The following is a 25,992-nucleotide window of genomic DNA, read 5'->3' on the forward strand; positions in this document are numbered from 1 at the left end:
GGCCGACCTGCACATGGGTCCTTGAGGGGAAGCTCCTGCTCTCTGATACAGGGATCCCAGACCCAGGTAGCTTCCTACAGTACTTTCTCAAATGTATAGAAATGCTTGTGTACACACATATTCACTGTGGCTTTGTCCATAATAGTGAAAGCCTGGAGAGGCGACGCCAACAAGACAGTCCCCAAGGACTCTCCTGATGGTCCAGCAGTTAAGACTCCACACTCCCAATGCAGGGGAGCCTGGCTTTGATCCCTGGTCGTGGAACTAGATCGTGCACGCTGCAACTAAAGATCCCACATGTCAGATAACTAAGACCCGGGTCAGCCTAATAAATTTAAAAAAAAAACCCACAGTCCCTAGCAAGACAGTTGCGGGTGACCTCAGCAGAGGATGGAGTCAGGGTCATGGAACACAAGAGGCACACACGGATAATCCAGTCACCAGACAGACAGGCAGGGAAAAGCTGTTCAGTACTTAACACTCAGATAAGCCTGGCTCAGTTCGGCGGCCCTGGGGTGTACCTGGGGTGTAAGGCTGCTCACCATGGCGTAGACCCACGTCTCCCAGACCTGTGGGACCACGATCCTTTTGTGTAAGGAATACAACTAGTTCCAGTAGCCATCAGAGAACATGCCCTCCCGCTCTGCCCAACCCAGCCCGCCAGGAGTGGGGTGAGAGCGCCACGCGCACCTGGGAGGAAAGTGAGTTCTTGTGGATCTTCTTGTAGATCAGCGTCGGGCAGACGAAGCAGATGAGGCTTCCCATGGTGGCACCCGTGAGGCCCAGGATCGTCTCCACTGGCGAGAGCGCAACAGGCAGGGGTGAGCTTCCAGAGAGCAGAGTGAGGAGCTGTCTTCCCACAAGGACCCTTCTGCACGTGCTGCTGGACAGCAGCGAGGAGCAGGGCACAGCCTGCTGTGCTCACAAAGACAGCGGGGCTGTCCACCCTGACATCATGATGAAGGGCTGCGTGGGGCCGGGGCCTCAGGCGAGCCCTCCCTCTCTGAACCTCGGCTTCCCCGCCAGCGAGGTGAGCTTAACAGCACCGCCTGCCCCATGCGGCGGGGCCCACATCGCTGCTCTGGCTCCTTGTAGTGTCCGGGCACCCAGCGGGGGTCGCTGGGCCAGCTCATCTTACATCACCCCACCTGGTGCCCAGCAAGTGACCCAGCAGAGCCTGTCCTGGTTTGTGGGGAAGCCAGGAGTGTGGGGGCCTCGGGGTTGCTCCTGGAGGGCATGTGGGGCCCACTGGATGTCTGAGGACAATAAGCTTTCTCTGTGCTGGAGCAGGGCCCTGCCCTTTTCCCTCAGTGACGTGTCAACAAAATCAGGAGTCGGAAGTAAGGAAGGAACTGCTTGGTAACCGCTAACTCGCACCTCAGGCCTGGACCCCACACCGCAGCTCTACCCATGTGTTTGTGGTCCCATCAAGCTGCAGCGTTTTCTCCCTAGCCTTTCTCAGGGCGTCAAAGAAAAGACCACCCAAGAGTCTCTGGACCTGTTTTTTTGACCAGAGAGGACGGTGGCAAGACTCTGAGTGTCTTGGTTGAACACCGAAGAGGCAGGGGCGCACAACAGCAGGATGGGTCGGGCAGGGCGGGGTAAGCCGGTGGGAGGCCGGTCACTGGAGCAGCCCCCCGCCTTACCGTTTGGGATCATCATTCCACCGACCATGGTTCCGAACACAACTGAGAGGGTGAGGGCTTTAAACCGCAGGGGCGGCATGTAGCCTCCAGCGGCGAAGGTCCCGTCTTTTTGCTATATGAAAGAAAATAAAAACAAGATTTAGAAATGACTGATTTCCTCTCTACTCTCCTGTAAGCACGTCCCTAAAGGGCTCTGCCAACACCCTAGGTGGGTCGGCCTGTGAGGTGGTGGATGAGCGCTCCCAGCACAGGCAGCTGTGCCTGAATGTGACCCTGCAACCAGAAGCTTGGAGCCTCAGAAGGCCCAGGCTGCTCCTCACAGCAGCTATGGGGGTAACTTCGTTCTGAGAAACTTGGAACAAATCCTTCCGTCCTCCCTTTAGAGCAGTGCTGTGACAGAGATTTTTAAAAGCGCCGCATAGCACAGGAGGCAGAACACAGCCCCACTCACAGTAACACGCAGCAGTTTCAGGGTGCGGTGGGCCCCCATGTGCACAGACATGCTCAGCTTTGCCATCCTTGCCTCCAGCAGGTGCGTCCAGGAAGAAGACAAGGGGAGAAGTCACAACATGCTACAGTCAAGCCCAAGAGACCATCTCAGGCTCAGCCTCTCACCCAAAGGCACAGAGGCACCAGAAGCATCTCATCAGGCTGTGGTGGGAGGTAACGGGAGAGAAGCTTCTAGAACAGCGCTGTGCACACAGGAGGGGCCAACCGTGATTACTGTTGCTGGGCTAGGAAAACACCACTCAAGTGAAGCTTCAACCCTTCTCGAGCTACAGTTTGGAGGCACCCAACATCCAGAATTGACTTGCAATGGTGGCTTTCTCAGAACAGACTAGAGAGGGAGGGTGTTAGGTCTACACCTTCTGGCTCAGCATCCTGCAGAAATTTCCCCAGGAAACACTCTAAGAGGAGAAGAAACAAGCAGCTACGTGCATCAAGGGGTCACAGGAGTTATCTGTGAAAGGTCAAGGGTGACCAGGAGACGTCAAGCAACGACTAGGAGGTGAGAGCAAGGGCGCAGTGACACTGGGGGTTTCTATGGATACATGTGGAGTGGAGACAAGAGATAATGCAGCGAGAGGAAATCTGCAGAGATGCACACAGACGCTGAGGGGAGCAGAAGGTCATTCGCGTGAGGATGGAGACATGCAGGTAAGCTTTCCACTTGAGTTAACATTGCCTTTGTCACCGGTACTAATTTTCTAATTTTAAAAATGATAAAAATGGGTTACATACAGAGACACAAATGCTTCTCAGATATGAAGCACACATGTGCATCAAACGAGGACCCCAGGGCTCCATGAGCTAGCCTGCTGTGCCCCCAAGGGGACAGAGCCTCGCGTGGTGTCCAGGCACCTGGACACCCAACAAGGGCAAGGGTCAGGCAGCCAGCTTTTCAGGGCAGGGGCTCTGCCTCAAGGTGCTGGCCTTGGTGGCAGAATCCGAGGGAGGCTGACTTGACCACGTGCCAGCCTCTAGACCACAAGCCTGGTTCCAGCTGTCCTAAGTAGCCACCTTCCCTGCCTGCCTGCTGGACTCTCCCCTCCCCGCCTCTGTGGCCTAAGCAGTTCAACTGACCACCAGGAGTCCTGGCTGACACCATAGACCAGGCTCAAGGACTTGGGCAGGAACACAAGAACCACCACAGAGAGACGGGGCCAACCCCATGCCCTTGCCCTGGGGCATGAGCTACCACACCTGTACCACCTGTTGTCAGCTGGGCAGCAGTTAGCGGGGGAGTCTGGGTTCCAACTGTACATTTGAAAACTGCTCGCGCAGGACTACGTGGAGCCAGCCTACACATACGACAGCAGACGAAACAGCCTCTCTCAGGGCTCAGATGTCTTCTGTCAAACTGTTCAAACCTTCTGGTACACAAACCTAAAGAGAACGGTAGCCTGACCCCAGCACCGATCGGCCCACCTGGCCGGCCATTATACACGCCTGTCAGTCAAGCCGGCTCTCCTGAGTTCCCACCTGCTCCTCTCCCATGGGTTCATGCTGCAGCAAGCCCCCGATTTCCCACTACTCCTCCAACGAGGGACAGCAGGGCAGTCACAGAACATGGGCCTAAGCTGCTTGGACGCTGAGCCTGACTCCACGTCTCCTTCAGGAATCAACCTGGCTGATCTGGCACTCTTTTCTCCAAAGTTGGTTGGTTTAAAAAAAAAAAATCCCTATTAAAAGATTTCATTTTAACTGGAGTTTCTGATTTTTTACTAGAAAAAGCTCTGCCTGCTACTGCCCAGAAAAATAAGGAACTAGCAAAAGCCACTGGAGGACAATGTAACTGAGGCCAGGACAGGGAGGATTCTGGGCAGAACGCCATCCGAGGGCCCTGAGCACCTTACCTGCTGCTCGAAGAGCAGAGTGTTCAAGGCCTGTCTGCACGGCAGGATCATCATGGGGAAGCCCACGGCCACGGACATCATGAAGCCCACACGGATCATCTCAGTCACCAGGTTGGAGGGGAAATGCATGAGCACATTGCCCTCGGTGGCTTCGGTGAAGCTCACGTAGCCGAAGAAGCCCACCTGCAGGGGGACCAACAGCAGGGGACGTGTGGTGGGAGAGGCACACCCTCTCTGGAATGGCCTGGAACCTTGTCACGAGCAGCTGAAGCAGGACCAAGGCCCACCAGCTCCTGACTCATACAAGTCCTCTCTGATGAGCAGAGGCGGAAGCCCTGAAGGTGAGAGTCCCACGTGGCTTCTCCCTGCTTGGACAGCGAGGCACCAAGAGAAGGGAGCTGCCTGCTTGGAAAGTGAGCAGAGGCATGCCCCACGAGCCCCACGGAGGGGCTGGATTTAATGTGGCTCAAAACCCAAACTTGGGAACCGAGGGGTAAACTGCTGTCCCCACAGGCTGAATGGACAACAATCTGATGGACCATTCGGAAAAACCGACAAGAGTGGCGGAACCACAGGGTTCAGGAGAACAAGTCAGACTCTCAAAGAATTTATAACTCTATATGACATGTAAAAAAACAATGAAGAGAATTAAGAAGACTGGAGGGGAACATCTACTGAAACATGAACTGCATCTGCATCTACGGGCTGGAACTTGTGATTTTCTTTCTCTGCTATTTCTCGAATTTCTCACTGCTGCACCACCTTTCTACAGTGAGTCAGCAGAGGTCGTGCGGAGGCTCCAGGCCCTGGGTTGAGGTGCCCACGCTCCTCCAGGGATGGGGACACCAACACCACCTGGAGAGTCAGATCCCTGCCAATGCTAGTGCTGAGTGGAGGGGCAGAGCTGCCCTTCGGCTGCCGGGATGGGAAGAAGCAAGGACAGGGCTGTACTGGGGACTGGAGGGGCTGGGGGAGGGGAAGGGGCATGAAAGGGCTCTTACCGTGACGTAGAAGGTGGTGACCACATTGAGGGAGGAGGCAAAGATAGAGCTCATGGTTTTCACTGATGGCTCATCCAGGCTGTCGTACGTGGGCAGGACCTGGCTGTAAAAATAACGAGCGACTTCGCGGAGCCGAGTCACCTCTCCCAGGCCCCCAGCCGAGTCTCCAGCACCTGCCTTCCCACGACGCCAGCCGCCACCAGCGCCGAGGCTGGGCTCACACAATACTACGGACGGCACTCGGCGCGTTCCCCGCATGCACTCTCTGTAAACATTTCAGAAGTGCCACAGGATGAAAGGCCGTTTGTTCCACTGCAGCAGGAGCGTGACCGCTCCGGGGAGCTCCGGGCTGGGCTAAGCAGCCCGTGTTTACAGGGGAAGCAGGAAGCGGTTCAGAGCGTCGCTGTCAAAAGAATGGAAAGTTAAACAAACAAGCCGGGCCGCCTGCCCATCTCAGCGCCTCAGTGAGGGGCTCAGAGCCGGCATGGACCCAGCTCTGGGACGAAAGAGCGGCTGCAGCCCCACAGCCCAGGGCCAGCAGGGCAGCACTGCAGGGTGAGGGATGGATGCGTCCACGTGGGCTCTCTGAAAACGGCAGGCAGGGAGCCGGCACCTGTGAGAGGTGAGCCACACGGAGGCAGACAGGGAGGGGCGGGTGCCCTGTGCAGCCCTGAGAAGAGACAGCAGGGGGACGCTGTGCTGAGGGCTCAGGCGTGGCACCCAGGGAGCCGGGGCCGGCGGTCACGCCGCATGGGAGGCCGGGAGGGGGCGCAGCAGGATGTTAAGTGAAAAGCACGACAGTCAGCGCAGCCAAACCCCAAAACCAACTTAAAAAAAAGTGAAAGGAGAACAAAGAGGACCCGCTAATGTTACTAACAGCAAATGACAAGGATGGGGGGGGCCTGGCTGGCAGAAGCGGGCACCGTCCCTGGCCCTGCACACTGCCCCACTGGCCACTGCTGGTGGGCAAGAGTCACCGTGGACAGCTGTCCCTACCTCCTTGCTACAGAGGGGGCAGTCCGCGGCCACGGGCACATACACCCATGCAGACTAGGGAGGCGGCAGAGGACCTGCAGAGGGACTGCCCAGCTCCTAGGGTCAGGGCCAGGGCCACACCAGGGAGCCCCAGCACCAGATCTCAGGACAGGGGCATCCCCAGCACACACGGGGAGAAGCCCCTGCCAGGAGCCACTGAGGGGAGGGGCTGTGCCCACATGTGGGGATGGATGGGTGTGGCAAGGCTGTGGTGCTCGCCTTCCTCAATCCTGCCTGTGGCACCTGCAGAGCACCTGCTCATCTTACCGAGCAGCCCGTGACTCAGTTTACCTGAGTCAGAGGTGTCCACCTGCCCCCGCACAGCCTGGGCCTCCACGCGCTCCCTGCTCTCTCTGAGCTGCGCTGGGGGCCTGCTGGTCCTGTGCCGCCCTGTACTTTTCTCCCTCGAAGTCAGACCAGGGAGGGCCGCACACTGATGGCCCAGCGGAGGCCCAGTCCATCCAGGGTGGGGAGACCAGCCACGCAGCGGGGCCCATGGCCACCTGGCAAGGGCAGCAGGGCTCCCAGCCTATGCGCTTCAGGGCCAGATGTGCGGGGAAGAGCCCCAGCTCTGGACCTCTCGGCTCCACTCCCCAGGGGATGTGGGCACATCCCCAGGCCCCGTGCCTTCCATGAGGGGCAGACAGAATGTGAGCTCACAACCCGCCCCCCTCCGGAACCCATAACTCAACCGGAGAACCAAGCCCAAGAGACCCACTTGATGACAGAGCAGCCCCCACCGGAAAGCCAGACCAAAGCCACAGGAGAAAAGGACAATCGGTAACTAGGTACACGGCAAAAGCATGTAGCTTCTGTCACCAGCTCTAACAGGGACGCTAAACAGCAAGAGTGGAGTGTGCTCTGGCGGAAACCGAGCTGCCAAGCGAGATGAGAAGTGGGAAACGACGATTTGGATCTCGCGTGTGGGTGTAAACACAAGTCTCATCTGTCACGTTAGTTTACAACTGGCACGGTTCATGCCCGTGGAGCTGCGGGGGGCTGCTCTGCCAGACCCCCACCACCGATGGTCCTTTCCTGTCCCGGCCAGACTTACGCCTCTTTTGAGCAAGGTTACCACCCAACCTGGCATGGATCGTAGGCTCCTGTCATTTGGTGGAGAAGGTAAGGCTGCTGGAATTATGGAAATCACTGCTCTGCATTTACAGAGCCCCAAGTGCCAGAGCGCACGCCTGTTCAACCACACACACGTGTGCGCGCACGCAGGCACACACACACGCGCGCCTCTGAAAGCATCCCAGCAGCAGTCTGAAGTCAATGTTTGTGCAATCCCCTCTTAAATATTCTCACACGAATAGCTAAATTCTGGCAAAACGCTCGGGACTCTGTGAGTCAGATGGTTCGGGGCTGAGCTGCTCCCCACAGCCAACTCTGCTCGTGGGGGATTTGGCAAACTGGGCGTTGTCGCCAACAGTGCCGGCAACACATCTCAGGAACAAAGTCAATTTCTCTTCTGGTAAACACAGAACTCCCGCCCTGAACCCGGAGCAGGGAGAGGCCACAGTGAAGAACACCTTACTCCTCGTGTCCTGGATCACCCACTGAAGGAAATGGTGCTTCCTGCTCCCAGGATGGCAGCCTCCCCTTGTAACACTCACCCCCAGGGCCCCGGGAGCAGGTGGTACTTACGACTGGCAGGCAAAGGACATGCCAAAGATGGGGATGCAGCGGAAGACGCCCTCCCAGCGGATGTAGCTGACCCGCTGCAGCCACTGCCCACCAAAAAGGCCATGCTTGAAGGAGGAGAGCACGATCTGCGAGGAGAAGGAAGCGGAGCTCAGCACAGGGCAGCACACACAGGCGGGACTCGGGCCAGGGCCGGGCAGGGCACCAAGGTGGCCGTCACCACAGTGCAGGCGCCGCACAGTGCAGCCTGGTGCCACCAGCCAGAGGGGCTGGGGGAGCCGGAAGGGCTGGGAGTGGTGCGTGGCCCCGGGGTTTCGGCTCTCTGCTGTGCCACCAGCTGGCCAGGTGCTACCCAGAGGAGCTGTGGGGCTTCCTGGCACCAGGGGCGGCTGCCCATCCAGGGCTGCAGATGGTAAGCAATGAGGCCCACCTGCTGTGCCCACCCCAGTTGCCTCCAGGTCAGGACAGTCCCCCAAGCTGGCAGGTCCTTGCCAGTCCTGCGCAGACATAATTTAAAAGACAGACCCATCAAGGACAGGGCTGCCTGGAGAAGCAGAGGAAGGGTCACTGGGCTGGCCCTCAGAGCCGAGGGGCACTGGAGACACCACCCGGGGCTCAGTCTTCTAAGGAGAACCCACTGCACAGACTCTCCCATTCTGCTCCCACCGGAGTGGTCAGGGGCTCAGGCCCAGGGGCTCCCAAGGGGCGCCCTGAGTATCAACTCCGGATTGCACCCCCCTGCCCCCTCAACAGTCAGTGATAAACACTCGTTAGACAACAACTGCTCTCACCCCTTGTGACAAAAGGCTGGCCTCCTGACTCTTGGCCACAAAGCCCACATAAAAGGTCTTCCGTGAACTGGGGAGCATCACGCTTTCACTCCCTGCCTCAGAGCGCTCCCCTCCCCTGCGGCCCCATCTGGCCACCAGGCTCCTGTGGCAGATTCTACGTCACGTTCCCGTCAACCTCAGTGGCAGCTGGCGGCCCGACACTCACCACGAACATGAACACGGTGTAGAAGATGAGGGCCATGGCGCTGAAGGACTGGATGGAGGCCATCATGTTCCTCTGCAGGCTGAGCGGGAGCACGATGCACAGGGACACCGCGAAGAGCAGCAGCATACGGAAGGTGCCCGTGACCTGGGCGGAGTGCCAGGCGTTGGCCCACGGACGGCCCGAGCTTCCCACCCCGAGCCCCGGGACTGACTGAGGCCCAGCGCGCTTCGCCTCTTGGCGTGCTGGTCTCAGAGCCCCTCCCACCGCTCCCCATCCAAGATGTGGACTGAAACAGTCCCCGGGCTGCCACGCAAGCAGCCGTGAGGTTTCCGACGTACCACACACCTGCAGATGTCCTTACCTGAAACCCGAACAGCCGAGCAAAGAAGTTGGACCCCAGGTCGCCAATCACAACGTAGAAGGCAATGCATGTTCCCAGCATCAGCCCAATCATGCTGCAAGGAAGGCGGGCAAGCTTGAGAGCTGAGCACTGGGGGTCCCAGTCGCACCCGCATTCCCCTGGCCGCTGACACGCAACAACCCAAGGGAGGGGTCAAACGGGAGACATGGTGTCGACATTCAACAGTTTCCAGGGTTTGGCTGTGGAGTTTGCTATTTTACTCAGAATGAATATTGAGCAACACTAAACTTTTCTTTATGTGGTATTACTTTTTTCTCTCAGCAGGAGGTTCTAAAAGTTCTTTCAGGTGGTACAAAAATGCACTGTGATGTTCAGACAAGTTAAAAGAACAATCAACTGCTTCAGAAAAGGGTTATTCTTTTCAGTTTGCAATTCCCTAATTTAGAAGCCTAAAAGTGCAATTTCTCAGCCATTTTTTTTCATCTCATAAAATTTTACTCCAAAGGGAGAATATGACATTTCCAGTTTAATGCCACCTTTATGCAACTGTGTTCGGGGCAAGGGGCGGGATGGGGGCAGGCATCTGATTTCAGGAACAGAACCCAGAGATGAAGTACAACCGAGGGAGCACCCCCCTCGCTATGCTCGGGTTTTCCATTTTTATATTTTTCTTAGTAAGACTTAAATAAGGCTTTTAGGCTTGACACTAATCATTTTAAGGGTACAATAAATTAAACTTTCAACTATTTAGTAAGTAACACTTCAGAGAAATATTTTAAGCTATGGACCAATCCACGTCTGAAACATCCGGCTCCCTGTGTAACAACCCTCCTGTTTCTCTTTCGTCACAAGTGAAGGACAGAGAGAATTACCCCCAATAGAACGGCGCCACCTACCTGGTCTCCACCAGCATCTTCCCTGCTTTCCCGTAGGCGTGCAATGCTAGTGCAGGGAGGGAAAAAGAGAATGAATGCTCAGTCTAAAGTGAGAGAAGCACATCAGTAAAAATATTACCAGTAAAAGTTGTGAAAGGCAATCTGACAAAAACCTGTGGGTCTGGAGTTCTATGGGTATAAGGGGATACTTGAAATTTTGGTCCCGTGCTTTTTTCAGATCTACCTTCAACAAATAAGAATCACTGAAAATAAGAACAAAACTAGGGTGGGTCACTTTTCACACTCACACATCCACAAAGAAAACGAAAGAAAAAAGAAAAGAAAAACGGTCCCAGGGAAGCAGCAGTTTCCCTCTGGGCAAGCTAGGCTGCCAATAAGGAGGCTGAGGGAGACCTGCCTGGGTCAGGGGCTGCCCGGGACAGGGTGGGGGGTGCCCAGGGAGGGCAGTCAGCCCAGCCCCAGCACAGGTTTTCCCAGTCATAACAAAGGGACCTGGCTAAGGGCCTTCATGTTCACTCTGTGGTTTTAGCAGAAAATCTCGAGCAAGGTACTTTGGGACACGAGGGGACAAGTGCACGCAAGCCTGGAGGAGCCCCTCTGCCTGTCCTTCCTGACAGTGGAGCTGTTTCCAGCAGAGGAGAGATTAAGAGCTGACTCAGCAGGCCCCTCCCTGGACCTCACAGAGGCCGGGAACCCCTGCAACCCAGCCCCGTGGTGAGCCAGACGAGGGCTGAGAGAAGCTCTGATCCCCCAGGAGCAAGCAGGAGGGGGCGCGTGACAGCACAGCCCTCTCCCTCACACGGGCAGAGCAGGAGACCAGAGAGCAGGGAACACGCAGGCCGCCTGATGTGAACGAGTCCAAAAAAACAATACTTTACTTTCAAACTACTCAGGAAAAAGCACAGCACTGCCAAAAGCCAGTGAACATGGAACCCCTGGGCTACACGGCCACGGGCAGGTGGCCTTGGGAAGCAAACGGGGGGTCATTCCGGCCTCCGGGCTTGTCCAACTACCACACGGACACGAGCACCTCAGGGTCCTCTAAGACACACAGTCTGGTGCCCCTAACGTGAAGGTGGCTGGGGCCCAGCCATCCCATTCCTTTCCTTCTCCAAAAGGAAGCTGAGCATCTACAGCATATTCTAAGTGCTCAGAGTACCCTGCCAGAGAGAGTTCCAGAACACACCCGCATTCTGGACAAAGGCAACTAAAGTTGCTCTAGGAAGCCAGAGAAAAGTCATGAGGCGGCACCTTTTCACCCAGAAAGACTCAACCGGTTCCCAGAGGTACGATTCTAGTGCGGCTGCCCCCGAGGCGCTGCCTGTACTGAGAAGGCCTGTGGTTCCCGCCCAGTTCTCAGCCTGGACAGACCTACACACACACCACACACTGTTCCAAGTGTCCAGCCCTCAGCCTCTTGCCTGGCAAGCCAGAGACTGCCCTCCCGCCCCTCTGGGCCGGAACCACAGCACCAGATCTGCCCCACGAGGCTGGGCGGCATCTGCTGGATGGTTTCCAAGAAGGCAGGTCCCTTCCCCACGCTCCTGGGTCGGCCCTCCCCTCTCCACCTGCAGCAGGCTCGCTGCAGCTCATGGGCTGGGCCCCGTGGGGACCTGGAGCTGGCACTCCTGCCAGGTGTGCAGCCGGGAGCGCTGTCAGGAGGGGCTCCCCAGTCTCCCCAGAGAGGCTGGCTCAGGGCTTTCTCCTGGGGCCACAGCCGGGCCCACGGCTCTGTGGCCGCTGGGCATGCAGAAGTGACTCTCAGGCCACCTTGTGGAACTCGGGACCCCAGCCCTACCCCACACTCTCTGCCCACAGTCCACAGCCTCCACTTATTGGGCAGAGATGGGGAAGCACACACCAAACTGTGCTATTCACGCAGAGGGTAGTGACCTCAACCCAACCCTCCCCAGAGCCAGCCACCTGACCCCCGCTGCCATCTGCCTGGGAGGTATGATGACCATTTGCTGGATAAACAAGGGGTGGGGAATGCAGAGAATCCTGGGTGTCAGAAAGGATGGTTTTATGACCCTCATTTCCCAAGCCAAGTATCCACAGGTGCAGGTCACACAACTTGGGACAGGCAGGGAGGGACAGGCCCTCTGCAGGCCCCACCCAGCCATGATCGGGCAGCAGGCTTACCAGGGCCACAGAAACCTGGGCGGACAGATGACAGGACCACAGACGCGGTGCCAGAGCAGCTGCTGCACACGACTGAGTGCTACTAGGCGGCAGCAAGGCCTGGTCACCTCTGCAGGCAGGGCCCGGGTCAGAGTGGCCTCGTGGGGCCATGACTTCTTGGTACAGCTGACTATCTGGTATAACTGTATATCTTCTGAAAATGGGGTTTGAAAAGTCTACTTGAAAGTCAGCCACACAAGGCAAAGGAATAGCAGATAAAAAGTAGATAAAATTCACAGAACTGGGTCTACAAGCAGCGAACAGAACAGCACAAAACACACACACAAAACACCAACAGAAAACACAAGACACACCAGGGCTGTATTTCCCCAGACTGGCGAAGTTCATTCTCCAGTGATGCCTACGCACAGGCCAGGACAGGGAGGGCAGCCCTGTGGTCACTTCCAGGGATGAACGAAACTGAGAAATGTCGCAGACTCAAACCTGAAAAAACCACTCATCCGTTCTTGGAGCGCGGAGGGCTTAAAAAGGTTATCTCTTGAGGACGCCTCTGCCGTTCAGCAGCTTCCACACCCTGCAATGCACTGTCTCCAGGCCTGTCCATTTCCCACCCCCCACCCCCCACCCCCAGCTGTCTGATGCCCACGGGCCCAGCAGACATGTGGTGCTGGGGGCTCCGCGGACAGAGGCCATCTGTCCCGGGCCTGCAGGACTGGCATGCAGTGGGCTCTCTCCTCCCAGGCCACCCTCTCTGGCAGCAGCACAAGCTCTGGGCCAGGAGAAGAGGAGGACAGAAGACCTACAAGCAGTGGAAATGGCCCAGGAGGTGTGGGAAGATTGCTGGTCCACAGGGTTCCAGAGACTCCCATCTCGTCCTGTGTAGGGCTCCTTTCCAAGTGGGGGGGGGTCTCTCCATGTCAGAGATGGTGCCAAGACAGAGCCAGGACAAAGGGCAGCTGATGCTGCAGGCTGGGCCTGGGGGGACTGTGGGAGGTCACACAAATGCACCATCTTGTTTGGTACCAAAGGCGTAATCAGAGACCACAGGTGGTTTCAGATCTTTTTTGCTTCTGGGTAGTCAGAACTGGGCTGCAGCCACCACAAGCAGGTAAAGGTAGGAGCCCCAGCCAACCACGCGGGCGGGTGTCCACGGGTGGTTTTCTTCCATCTTTCACACCTCGTCAAACCAGTCTGCCTTCTCAAGAACTTTCTAAGAATGTTCAGATGGACAGCTGTCAAAAACCACAGCCTCCCCAGTCCAGGGTCACTCACCCTCTTTCAGGGCACAGCCAAGCATTTGGTGGGAACCCTGAGCAGGGAGAAAGAGTCACCCCAAAAGCCACAGCCTCGCAGAGGGAGGAAGGGACCTGCCCTGGTGCACATATCATCCCAAGTAGAACTTGGTCTCATGGGAGCGAGTCAAATTTAGCCACTATATTTCACTTCCCCACGTGACTCCAACAGCAATGAAAGAGTCTGACAGCACCACTCTTATCAGAACGGAGAGAGAAGGAAGCAGTCCTTCAGTTTTGAGGTCAGAACAAATGTGAGTATCTCAGTGCCAATGCAAAGTAGGCAGACTGGAAGGAAACCAGAGGTCACGCTGCCAAAAGCCCACGCGTGGGGCTCACAGGTGTTTTTATTTTCTTTGGCCCTGGGAACCCTGCATACCGTTTCCTCTCGGCACCTCCTCCCTGCTGTAAGAGCTGGGAGCCGAGGGCCCACTGGGGCCTCTGCGAGCGGACCCAGCATCCGGGCCACACACCAGCTGGATGGTCAGGGGGTCCCAGCCAGAGGATGGGAGTCTTCCCCAGACGTGCATAGGGCAGCCTCTGAGACCACGTGTACTGGAATTTCAACACCCACACCACATATCCCCAGAATGCAACGTGGAGTCGAAAGGTCCGAGGTGGCAGACAGAATGCAGCCTTCACACACCAGCCTGAGGCGGGCGGGAGAGTGGGGGCCCTGCCCTCAGAGACAGGCTGCCCAGGAAATAGATCAAACTGAAACGAGGTGGAAAGCACAGCCTTCTTTGCCTCAGCTGAAATCAAAGGAAGAAAGAACTAGAGGAAACAAAACTGCAACCAACAGCAACCGGACATAGAGGGTGCAGCGGAGGAGCTGATGACTTGCTGCCGCTACAAGCCTGAGCCCAAGGACAGGCTGCCCATGGCATTCAAAGTGGAGACGTGCAGCAATATCTGGGTCAGGCAGCTCGGAAGGAAGGTTCTGGGGCCGCAGGCATAGGAGCAGAAGCTGCCAAGGCTGCCTGAACCGGGAGGGGCCTCTCTGTGTGGATGTGCATAAAGAGAAGGCAGGAGGACAAGCATTAACTCAATTTTAAAACGTGTTGATGTTAACAGCTTTATTTTTTTTAACTGCATTAAATTTTAAAATAAGAAAAGAAATTGCTGCTCAAAGGACTCTTTAAGAATAAAGTAGAATAAAGAATAAAGCACTGGTGGTCCAGTGGTTAAGAGTCTATGCTTCCAGTGCACAGGGTGTGGGTTCGATCCCTGGTCAGGGAAATAATATCCCTCATGCTGTGCGGCATGACCAAAAAAAAAGAATAAAGTGAAAGAAAAGTACTTAAAAGACTAAGGCCCACACCCCCAGATCCAGACGCTGCGCTTTTTAAGAAGGTGCTGAGAAAGGTCCCGCCCCTCTCAGGGAGGCAATGCACTCACCCAGGCCAGCGTAAGTCCTCCGCTTGCTCAGGCTGGCAGCTTTCACCAGGAACATGCAGGACTGGTGCGTCATCCAAGAACAGAAGGCCAAGAGCAAGGCCCCCAGGACAATGCCACACTGGAGTGTTGGGAGAAAAGAAAGATGTTAACAAAACAAATGGGGTCGCAAAGAGTCGGACACAACTGAGCGACTAAACTGAACAAAATAAAACTACCCAGCATCGTTATCTCACACGCTGAACACAGGTGAATAGCACAAGCAATGACCAAAAGCCCTCCCCTCGGCCCCCGCTCCCTAGACTTGAGGCCCCAGCTCTACTTTGTCCCCACGCCAATGGGTAACAGTTCCTGGATGGAGTGGTCAACACGTTCTGTCCAGGGACATAAAGCGTATACATGTCCCCAAAAGAGCACCAGGGACCCCATTTCCTTCCCAGGGTCTCAAGGAATGGTGAGGGGTTGCCAGTCTCCCCAGTTCCCTGCAGACACCCTACAGCAAGCCACCTTCCAGCCACTTGGATCAACAGCTACGAGTGATAAACACATTCTGGAAGGAAGAGATTAAAAGTGACATCTACGCCTTTCTTATAAGTTAAACAGACACTCACCATCTGACCAGCAATTGCACTCGCAGGTATTTACCCAAAAGAAATGAAAACATGTGTTCATGCACAGACCTGCATGCCAATGTTTACAGCAGGTTTATCTGTAATCCAAAAACTGAAAAAACCACCAACTGTCCTACTAGCATCTAGCAGAGTGGAATACACACACAGCCCACCAGCCAGCTCTCCTGCGTGCGGGTCACCACCCCACAGGACAGGTCCATGTGGTCAAACCCCATGCATGTGTTCCTAACTGCTCCAAACAGGAAACGCCACGCCTGCCTAGCAAAGGTTAAAAAACAGATAAATTGAGCAATGGTAGCCAGACACCTACGACATGATGCATTCACATACAGGTAAAACCTGGCAACACTGACCAGTGGGGTCTGGGGGTGGGAGGGCGACCCTCAGTAAGGAGGCAGGGGTGGGGGTGCTGGCAATGCTGTGTTCCTCAGTCTGGGAGCTGGCTACATGTCTTTGTTAATATTATGAAAATCCATCAAGAGTACACCTAAAATGTGTTCACTTTTCTGTATGCATGTTACACTTTAATAAATTGCTAATTTTTTCGGAAAAGTACCCCAAATTATTAAAACCAAACAAACAAAAAATGCAAACAAAAACTTTTAAGTGACCTGGCTACCAATAAATACACACATCTCCAAATTGCCTCTTGGCCTCACATGGTGTTCTTGCCAACGGGCTTCTCAGAGAAACACTGAGTCTGAGTGATGAGTGACAGCATGTCCTAACTTGGCCAGGCCCTCGGGGCAGGGCAAACCACTTCCAGGTCTTTGCTTGCAAGAGGGCACCCATCGATCAGCTCTCCCCTCAGACAACTCAGCCTGGCCCATTTTTAAATGCTCTGGCAGGGGACTCATGCCCAGCACATAGTAAGACACTCAAATCTGAATCACCAGAGCCCTGCCACAGTGGCACTTGGCAGAGAGGAGTCAAGGAAGGCAGCACTGCATTTACAGACTCAGAATCAGCTAACTACACATCCCAGGATGCAGTTCTGTGCCAGGCAAGTCACAATGCACGCTGGGACACGTAGTCTTTCCAATACCCAGAGGTGGCTGGCCCACGCTGGGATTCACAAGCCAAGACACAGATGTTGCTTCTTGAAGCCACCAGCGTGGCCTTCTACATAGCCCTGCAGTCTCCATCCTCCCACCAACATGCTCATCAACCAAGTCAGAACAACCACTCACACGGGAACACTAAATGCATTTTCTTTTTGCTATTTTTATCCAAAAGATGCTAAATGTGAAAAGTGCAGTGTTACTCTAAAATTAAATGCTGATGCCGATTTTCAGTTCCAAAATATCCATCTTATTTTCATTTTTCCACCTATTTGGTTTCATCATGTAAGACTGGTCTTCGAGGCCTTGTTGGCCACCTGTCCTTCTCTGGTGTCCCTCTCCTCCTCCATCCTCAAGCAACCTAGCTAGTAGACAGCTCCTGCCCCAAGAGGCAGAGGTAACAGTATCTCCAGCATGGCACACAGTAAGCTAAGAAGTTCATTTTTAGGAAAGAAGTTACCCAATTTGATAATTCTATCACCTCCCTTCTCTACCATACCAAATGCCTGTTTATTTGTGAATTAAACAGAAGCCAAATGAACCCACACCTCAAAAATGGTGAGTTTCTTTCATGAGGTATTTAATGCTGGGATGACACCAATTTTTTAATATTTTGGATTTTTTCAATCAAGGTAACATTTGCATATGGTGAAATGCACAAATTTTAAGCACACAATCTGGAGTAATCACCTTGTAACCAACACCCCAAACTAGTTACAAGGCCTGGGGGTTTGACTGATGTGCTTCTGAATACAAGTGCAGTCAGGTCAGAGTTTTCAGAAATAATAAAGAAAAATAACACTGAAATCTATTGGTCACTTTACATTTTTGAAAGATCATATTACTTTGCTATATGTGCACTTCGATCTGAAATTATTAATTGTTCTTAAGCTTTTCCTTGAGAAAAGAGGATAAGATGGTTGGATGGCATCACCTACTCGATGAACATGAGTTTGAGCAAGCTCCGGGAGTTGGTGTGCTGCAGTCCATGGGGTCGCAAAGAGTCGGACAGGACTGAGCGACTGAAGCTTTTCGTCGAGGTTATTCCCTCAATTTCTCTTGCAGCCACGGGGCGGGCGAGCTGCAGGGCCGCCTCCCCAAGTCCTAGTTCCCGTGAGGGGGTGAGCCCGGGGCGGCGAGGGGGGTGACCACTGCCTGCTGGACTCACCTGTTTGAAGCAGAAGGGCATGGTGAGGACACTGACCCCTACTATGCTGTTCACTATGTTCGTGATCAGCCCCCAGTTGGAGGCGGCGGCCGCAGTCATAGCGCGGGGTCTAGAGGCCCGGGAGCCCCAGTTCAAGGCGCCGGGACGACGGTGGGGCGTGAGACCCTGAGGGAGACGGGTGGCTGGCTGCCTGGAGGAGGCGGCCTCTTGGGAAGGCGGTAGGGGCAGTCAACCTCCAGACCCCGCCAGACCCCACGGCCGCCTCATGTCTTCCTCCCCCGCTGGTTCTCGCCGGCCACCTCCGTGTCCCCACGCATAGACCCGGAAGAATTGCGGGGTGCCAGCCAGGAACACCTCAGCCCGGCTTCGCAGCCACCCTGACACACACTTCCTCCTTCCGCGGGCTCCTCTGCCCGGAAGTGACGGAGAATAGGCGGTGCTCAGGCAGGGCTCTTACGGAGAGAGGCGGACCTAGTGGGGCGGGGCTTGGTGGGAAGCAAACCAATGAGAGGTGGGCTGGGTGTGTGGGGCGGGACCTGTGGGCGGGGCCCGGTGTCAGAGCACCTGTTCCAGCACCCAGCTAATAATCCTCCTGAGAACCTGGTATCCTGAGCCCTTTCTTTCAGGACCTGGAGCACAAGGAACTCGCCACAGCTCTACATTGTCACATACATACGGTATCATCAGTTGGGCTAATCTGGTGAATACAATGGAATCACATTGTGGTTTTTATTTTTTATCTTTAATATTTATTTATTTGGCTGCATGGGATCTTAGATGCAGAATCTTCGGTTGTGGCATGCTAACTCTTAGTTTCGGAGAAGGCAATGGCACCCCACTCCAGTACTCTTGCCTGGAAAATCCCATGGACTGGCTCCGTCTATGGGGTCGCACAGAGTCGGACACGACTGAAGCGACTTAGCAGCAGCAGCGGCAGCAGCAACTCTTAGTTTTGGCGTGTGGGATCTAGCTCCCTGGCCAGGGATGGAGCCCAAGTCCCCTGCATTGGGAGTGAAGAGTCTTAGCCTCTGGACCACCAGGGAAGTTCCTCACTGTGGTTTTTAATTTGTTCCCCCAGTTACAAATGAGGTAAATTATCTACTCCTATTTTTATTGTCCATTCATATTTCTTCTCAAAATGCTTATTCATTTTTGCCCATTTTTCTAATTAGCTATTTGATCTCACAAATTTTGCATTCTTTCAATGTGCTTGATAACTAACCCTGTGTCCCTCAATTTGGGTTTTTCTGATGCCTCCTCGTTGTATTAGTTTTTCATAGCTAGAGTAACAAATCACCACAAATTTAGCAGCTTAACCAACAGAAACCTGTTCTTATGGTTCTGTGGGTCAGAAGTCCAGAATGCATCTCACTGGACTGAAATCAAGATGTGAGCAGGTCACCCCCTTTATGGAAGTTCTCGGGGAGATTCCATTTCCCACTCATTGGGTAGCTGGCAGAATTCAAGTCGTTCGGGTGGTAGAGCCAAGGCCCCCATTGTCTTGCAAACTGAAAACTGAGGCCTCTTCTCAGTTTCTAGAGGCCATGTTCCCTGGCTCATGGCCCCCTTCCTCCAACTTCAAAGTCAGCAACAGCGGAGAAGGGGTCAACTCCCTCTCACTTCACATATCTGACGCAGCCAGGAAAAGTTTTCCAATTTTAAGTATTCATGTGATTAGATTGAGTCCATCCGGATAATCCAGGATAATCTCCCCATCTCAAGGTCTGTAACCTTAATCACAGCTGCAAAATCCCTTTTGGCATGTAAGGTAACATATTCACAGGTTCCCTGGATTAAGGGGTGCACGTCTTTGTGGGGAGCCAGTAGTCTGCCTACCCACACTCATGGTGAAATTCAAGTTACATTTCTTTGGCACAAATATCGTGGATGTGCTCCTGTGTTTCCATTGAATCCTATCAGATGCCCTACGATTTTGATTTGTCCCATTACTGGCTATATTCTCTCTGATTGCTTGATTAGATAGTTACGTCTTTCTCCTTAGTAAATAATGAGTGGTTTGTGGGGAGGTACTTTGAAACTAAATGTCCTGGTCCTTGTCAAACTTGCAACCTATGACTATATCGACAGCACTGTGGACTCCAGTTGTATTCAGAGGGTTATCATCCATTATTATCACAAGCTATTTTGATGTGCCGATTTCCTAGACTTGGACAGTGAGAGCCCCTTCAGCTGGCCCCTTTGTCCTGTGCTGGGTCCCTGTCATTCTCTGAGCACTTCCTTGCTTTCTTGCATGATAAGGTGTTCCAAGCTCATCGTGTACTTTTCAAGAATCAATCCTTTCTCCAAGAACTCCAAGGAGTCCTTTCAGTGGAGACTAGTCATAGAGACCCAGATCTGGGCACTGATCCTGGCCACTGTTCCTCAATGGGCAGAACTAGAAGACACGTGTGTGTACCACACTCACATCTAGATGTCTTCCTAGGTCCATGTACATATTGAAAGTCACATGTTCACAGCAGTATCTCCAAACACTGCCGGCGGTCCAGGGCCACAGTCTTCATCCTGATATTCTCCCCTTCGATACTTGTAATGCCTGAGTTGATGCTCTCCACCTCACTTAGGCTCCCATACCCTCCCCTGGGCTGCCCCACCCCCATCCCAGACTCCCTCTCCACCCAACTCTGGTTCTGAGTGTTCCCCCACCGGCAATTCCCACTGGTACAGACACTCACCTCACCTTGCACCACCTAAAGGTTTTAGGACTGATGTGTAAAGCAGAGAGAGTCAGGGGCATGGCCATTTCGGAACCTGCACCCCTTCCATTCTCGCTACCCACATGTGAGTTCAATCAGCAGAGCTAATGTGACACCGCTGTTCCATGGGAGCCTTCTGAAGCACAAAGGCTGTGTGACCCTGGGCATGTTAAAGAACCTCTCTGAGCACCCATTATTGGGGCATCCATCACTGAAGAGGCAGCAACTTTCCATTTGGTTGCTGGAGGTGACAGCCATAGGCACCATCTGGGGAAGGAGGCAGATGGGGCTGGACTAGGGTCCCACCTCTGGATGCTGGCAACTCAAGACTTCAGACAGAGGGAGATGTTGACCCCACCTGGCACACCTGTATTAAGGTGACAGATCCTGCTTCTCCCACATAGGTGCCTGCTTTACCAAGAGGGAACCCCTCTACCACCCCTTCCCCTTCCCTCCCTCTCCCCCACCTCAACCCTCACCAAAGACATTCAGGGACCCAGCCTGGGTTAAATCTACCTGGCAGTTGTGGCTGCTTTAGAGAAGGGCTCCTGGAGAAGGTGGCCTGGGCCCGGGAGGCAGCTGTGGGCAGAGCCAGAGCTGTGGCACTGTCTGGGACCTGGCTACCAGAACACTGGGTCAATCCTCAGTGTTTTCAGTTGTTAAATGGGGCTGATGACCCTGCTCTGCGAGTCTCTGTGAGGTCACAGGTGCAATCCCTTCTCTCCCGGAGAGCATCATTGTTTTTTTTAGCGATCTTCTGCTTTTTCAGGGCTTCCCAGGTGCGTGCGTGCGTGCCAAGTCACCTCAGTTGTGTCCAACTCCTTGTGACCCTGTGGACTGTGGCCCACCAGGCTCTTCTGTCCATGGGATTCTCCAGGCAAGAATACTGGAGTGGGTTGCCATGTCCTCTTCCAAGGGGCTTTCTAGGCGTGGCTAGTGGTAAAGAACCTGCCTGCCAATGCAGAAGACCTGGGTTCAACCCCTGGGCCAGGAAGATCCCCTGGAGAAGGAAATGGCAACCCACTCCAGTATTCTTGCTGGGATATTCCCACAGACAGAGGAGTCTGGCAGGCTACAGTCCATGGGGTCCAAAGAGTCAGACAGGACTGAAGCGACTGAGCATACACACAGCTTTTCCATCAGTCTCCAGTTTCCAAACTGGAGGCATGATGGGGGCCAGGATGGTCCCTCAGAAATGAACACTGGGGGGCTCTGGGCAGTTGGGACGAGATGGGCATCAGGGACCCTGCCTGGTATGGAGTCTGAGACTTCATCACCCCAGCAAGCAGAACTTAAATGTTGACGCTAGCCCAGTGGCTGAACTGTCCAGAAGGCCATTTCCATACCCTTCTCTGGTTGGATCCTCACTCTTTCAGGCTGTCTTGAGTAGGAGCAGAGCCTGGGGGCTGTCCTGAGCCCAGGGAGGTGGCCAAGGGAAGGAAGAGGGAACCCAGGCCTGGTGGCCCTGAGTCCCTGCACGCTCCCCGCGCTGTTTATATAACCCCAGAGCCATAAAACTGACAACAGTTCCAGCAGACAGGACTGGATCTTACTTAGCATCTGCTGGGCGGGGTGCCATCGGATCACGTGCTACGGAGGAATCCACCAAACCCCACCACCAGCCCCCCACTGCCAGGCTGCCTCCTCAGAGGAAGGGGTCATGCAAAAACTACGCAGAAGGACCAGCTTCACAGGGAGATTCAGGGCTGCACCCACCCCCTACACACACACACACACACACACACACACACACGGCCCTGACCTTGGTTTTCTGGGTACGGGCAGTCAGGCCTTAATGAAATGTGAGGGGAGAGAGGGTCAGCCCTGGTGTTTTCCAAAGTGCGCTTACTCCATCCACATTATACTCCCCTTTGTGGTGGGGGAGGGGAGAACATGAGGAGGGGGAGGTGGGACTAGCCCCACTGTGGTCTGGAGGAAGATTATGTCCCCTCGTCCTCTGTCAGGGCCCCCCCAAGTTGGAGATGCCTGGGGAGCTGCCCAGGTGCAAGGGAGCTTTCCTGGGGCTGACAAGGGGGAGCTGGCTGGGCCACCCTTAGTCCCCCACTGAATGGGCCCAGCTCTGAGAGTCCGTTCTTGGCCTCAGCCCCTAAAGCCAGGGACCAAGGGTTTTTCCAGCAGCTCAAGCCACTGGTGACCCCTAGGCTGTTGGCTCAGGTTCTGGGAGGAGGGCTGGGGGCCAGGTGCCCAGGAGAAGAAGGCAGGAGAGTAGCTGCTATTGGGCACCTAGGCTGGGTGGGCCTGGAAGATCCTAGGGGGCCCAGCAGGGTCTTTCAGGAGTTTTAACACCACTTCCCTCTGCTTCAGGGGCCTCTCTCTTGAGCAGGGACAGCTCTAAGACCCTCTGTTGGAAAAACCACAGACTAACTATCCAATCCTCCAGGGCCGCCCCCTGACCCAGGCCCCAAATTCCCAGAGACTAGGAAAGCTAGAAGCCTGGCAAGCAGAGACCAGACCAGCTGACCCAGCCCTGAGGGAGACCAGAAGCCAGCTGGGCCAAGAGTGGACCAGGCCTCCCCCACCCCAGGTGGCTCTGGGACCCAGGTGGGGGCTTCCCAGGGAGGCCTACCCTCCAGCCTTTCCTGGAAGGTAGGAAGCCAGAATGGGGTGCTGGAAGAGGCACCTACATTTTCTCCCAGCCGGCAGCCTGGCCCAGGTGCCCTCCCTTCATCCTCCCCAGGGGACCCCACTGGGCCAACCCATCCCAGGATGCCTGGTGGGGAGGGAGAGGGCCAAGAGGTGTTTTCTACAAGGAACTGAGAAACAGCCATCAACAGAGTTGCCTCTCAATGCCCCACCAGTGAGGGCCTGCCACTGCCCAAGCTCAGGGCCACTGCTGCCAAGACCACCCTCACCTTCTCTCCTTGCAGGTTTAAGGTGAATGTGAGGCCACCCCAGTATTCACATGTGCATTCCTAACTCCTGTCCCCCAGCATGTGGGGGGCCCTGATCCATTATGACTGGTGTCCTTATAAAAACGGGAAATTTGGGCACAAGCACCCACATGGAGTGAACACCTGTGAACACTGGCAGAGATTGGTATGACTCATCTACAAGCCAAGGAATGCCGGGAGCCACTGTCAGCACCAGGAGCTGTGAGAGGGACATGAAGCAGATTCTCTCTGAGAAAGAACCGACCACGCTGACACCCTGATATCAGGCTTCTGGCCCCAGAATTGGGAGAGAATACATTTCTGTTAAATCTATAAGAACTTTATTCCATCAGCTCCAGGACATGAATGTCACCATACTGCGCTTTCCAGACACTCTCAGGTTTCAGGACCCTCAGTGTCCACACACCACAGCCCCTGCCACAGCCTCGCCTGCTCCATCTGACATGCTCATCTTTCCCCTCCTTGGCCACTGGTCCCCTGGTGCCCTTTGCCACTGCTTCTCCCAAGCATTGGCCCTGTCTCTTCTTGCATCTGGACACCCCTCGATGCATGAGCCGACTATGACCTCCTCTAGGGCCAAGTTCACCACACCACCTAATTTGCAGCACTCACCCTAGAGAACCACAGGATTTGGAGCCATTAAAGTGTGTGCCCAGGTGAAATTCCTGCCTAATTCCTGCAGGTAGAGAGGGTCCATGGAACATCCTCCTTGGCCCAGGTCATCAGATTGTATCTGTTCCAACCCTTCTCACAGGGCAAATTCTGGACTTCTTGCTAGAGGCAGTCAATGGCAATCCCTAACTATTGCCCTCCCCATTTTACAGAAGGGAGAACTGAGGCTCAGAGAGGTGAGGTGATTTGCTCAAGACCATGTAACTCCTAAGTTACATGGCCTGGACCCAGGTCATAGTGGGTCCATAACTCCTTGTACTCAGGGCCACTGGCCTCTGCCCGCTGAGCCAAGCTGCGGGAGGCACATCTTCTAGCTGGTGGTCAAATCCAGCACCGTGCTGTGGGGCTGGCTCCTGGGGACGCTTTTGGCCACATTAGGGGAGAAAGGACACAAGGAACACAATTGCACCACTCCAGACCCACCCCCAAGCTCACCTGCACACCAGCTTTAGGGCCTCATGTGGCCTCTGCAGACCTGTTTCCCACCAAGGCCTCCCCTGTTCCTGGTCTGACGGGGGAGCCCTTGACCGGGTCCTATCCAGCAACCAGGAACGGGAAGTGTGTCTCCATAGGGAAAGCCTTCTGTGCAGCCAGGGTGAGCTGGAAGGACAGTATGACCTTTGTGATGTCCCTGGTCTCAGACAAAAGCTGCAGATTATCATCTTGGCCACCAGGAGAAAACTCCCCCTGAATCTCATTATCATCTTGTAATTAGAGGGGGTGGTTGAGAATTTGACAAGATGGAAAACCTGCTTTCATCTACTTTTTTTTTTTTTTTACCCTTTTCTAAAAATTCCAGACACGAGGCGAGAGCTGCCTGGGCCCACAGGTGCAGCATCACACGTCCAGACACAGGGAGCCGCGTGCACAGGCCCCAGGCCCCCTCCCCGCAGCCCCTTCAGGGCAAGTGGGTTCCCCACCTTGGTCCCTGGGAACTTTGCAAGCGATTTCTCTTCTGTTGGGGTTGGAGGCAGATCTGGGGGTGCAGGAAAGGCAAGGGCGTGTCTAAGTTCATTCTCCTGAAGCACCAAGCAGGTTAAGAGCTGGCACTTGACTCCAGTAGCTCTGGAGCCTTAACCAGCAAACCATGTGCTCCCCTGCCTGCCCTGGGCCTCCATCCTCCCTAAGCGGGGATGCCAAGCTGTCCCATGGCCACTGTTCGCTCAGCCTCAGTCTGGCAGGCTGGGGACAAAATCAGGCTGAGACCCCAGCATGCACTCAGCCCACCCTCCTCCTTGCGCCATGGATCCTCTGTGCGGCAGGCCAGTGAGGCACATGAGGCCTCACCCCTGCTCCCCAGGCTGCATCTCAGGAGTGGGGACAAAGGGTAGGATGTTCTGGTTGCAGATGTACGAGCCCCAGGCTTGCCAGGGTGAGAGGCCTCAGAGGCTTTGTGAGCCAGTAGGAAACTGCCATTTCATGCTCCAGAAAAGGGAAGGCCAGTAGTGGTGGCCGAAGCCTGGCAAATGCACCCTTCAGGGGCAGGGAAGGGCCTGGGAGACCTGCCGGCCTTCGTCTTCAGCCCCTTCTGCATCTGGCCTCCCAGGCCATAAAAGCAGGGAGATCTCCCAGGGATCAAACCCCTTCCAGGACAGCAGCCCTAGGATCAAAAATGTCACTTCTCTCCCCTAAAAGGTGTGCCCCAAACAGGGCTTGCCCAGGCACCACAGAGCCTGGGGTCCCCACTCAGGCTCCAGGGAAGGCTGTGACCCACGGGGTGGGAGGTGACAAGGGAAAGTCAAGTGGCCCCCTTCAAGTGGGGGAAGTCCCTTGCCCTCGTCATTAGAACACTGAGCTCCTCCAGGTGGCCCCAGCGGACCTGGAGGGATACGTTTCTGACTTCTCTTTGCTGGGTTGGGGGACAGAACTGGAATGGTAGGAGGTGAGAGAGACACAGCTGGGAGTCCTGGGGCACAGTTGGGCTGTATCCAGCTCCCTCATCGAACAGCTGCAGCCCCCCAGGCTCCCTGCGCCCGTGGCTGCCCTGCAGTCAACAGGACAGTGGGCTGTGGGGTGGGATGCAGGAATGTGACATGCCCAGGCATGGGGCTAGGCTTCTGAGAGCTTC

General features: G+C 54.9%; 1 protein-coding gene across 11 annotated transcripts in view; it reads right to left on the reverse strand.

The window, feature by feature from the left end:
• SLC38A10 (solute carrier family 38 member 10) overlaps nucleotides 1-18,047 on the reverse strand; it is a 41,064-nt gene extending 23,017 nt beyond the window's left edge. For all 11 annotated transcript variants that reach the window (XM_086355319.1, XM_086355318.1, XM_086355316.1 and 8 more), the window contains exons 1-10: nucleotides 17,627-18,047; nucleotides 14,769-14,886; nucleotides 9,937-9,982; nucleotides 9,041-9,134; nucleotides 8,680-8,823; nucleotides 7,687-7,811; nucleotides 5,005-5,107; nucleotides 4,004-4,186; nucleotides 1,647-1,758; nucleotides 691-797 (exon numbers count right to left, since the gene is read on the reverse strand). In XM_086355319.1, coding sequence (XP_086211445.1) covers nucleotides 691-797; nucleotides 1,647-1,758; nucleotides 4,004-4,186; nucleotides 5,005-5,107; nucleotides 7,687-7,811; nucleotides 8,680-8,823; nucleotides 9,041-9,134; nucleotides 9,937-9,982; nucleotides 14,769-14,886; nucleotides 17,627-17,725 — 1,131 coding nt within the window. In that variant the 5' untranslated portion in view covers nucleotides 17,726-18,047. The remainder of the gene's footprint in view (nucleotides 1-690; nucleotides 798-1,646; nucleotides 1,759-4,003; nucleotides 4,187-5,004; nucleotides 5,108-7,686; nucleotides 7,812-8,679; nucleotides 8,824-9,040; nucleotides 9,135-9,936; nucleotides 9,983-14,768; nucleotides 14,887-17,626) is intronic.
• Nucleotides 18,048-25,992: the final 7,945 nt, after the last annotated feature.

This window comes from Bos grunniens, chromosome 19 (assembly GCF_055505025.1).
Source record: "Bos grunniens cultivar Pamir isolate PY7600 chromosome 19, Bosgru_T2T1.0, whole genome shotgun sequence".
NCBI classification, from domain to species: domain Eukaryota; kingdom Metazoa; phylum Chordata; class Mammalia; order Artiodactyla; family Bovidae; genus Bos; species Bos grunniens.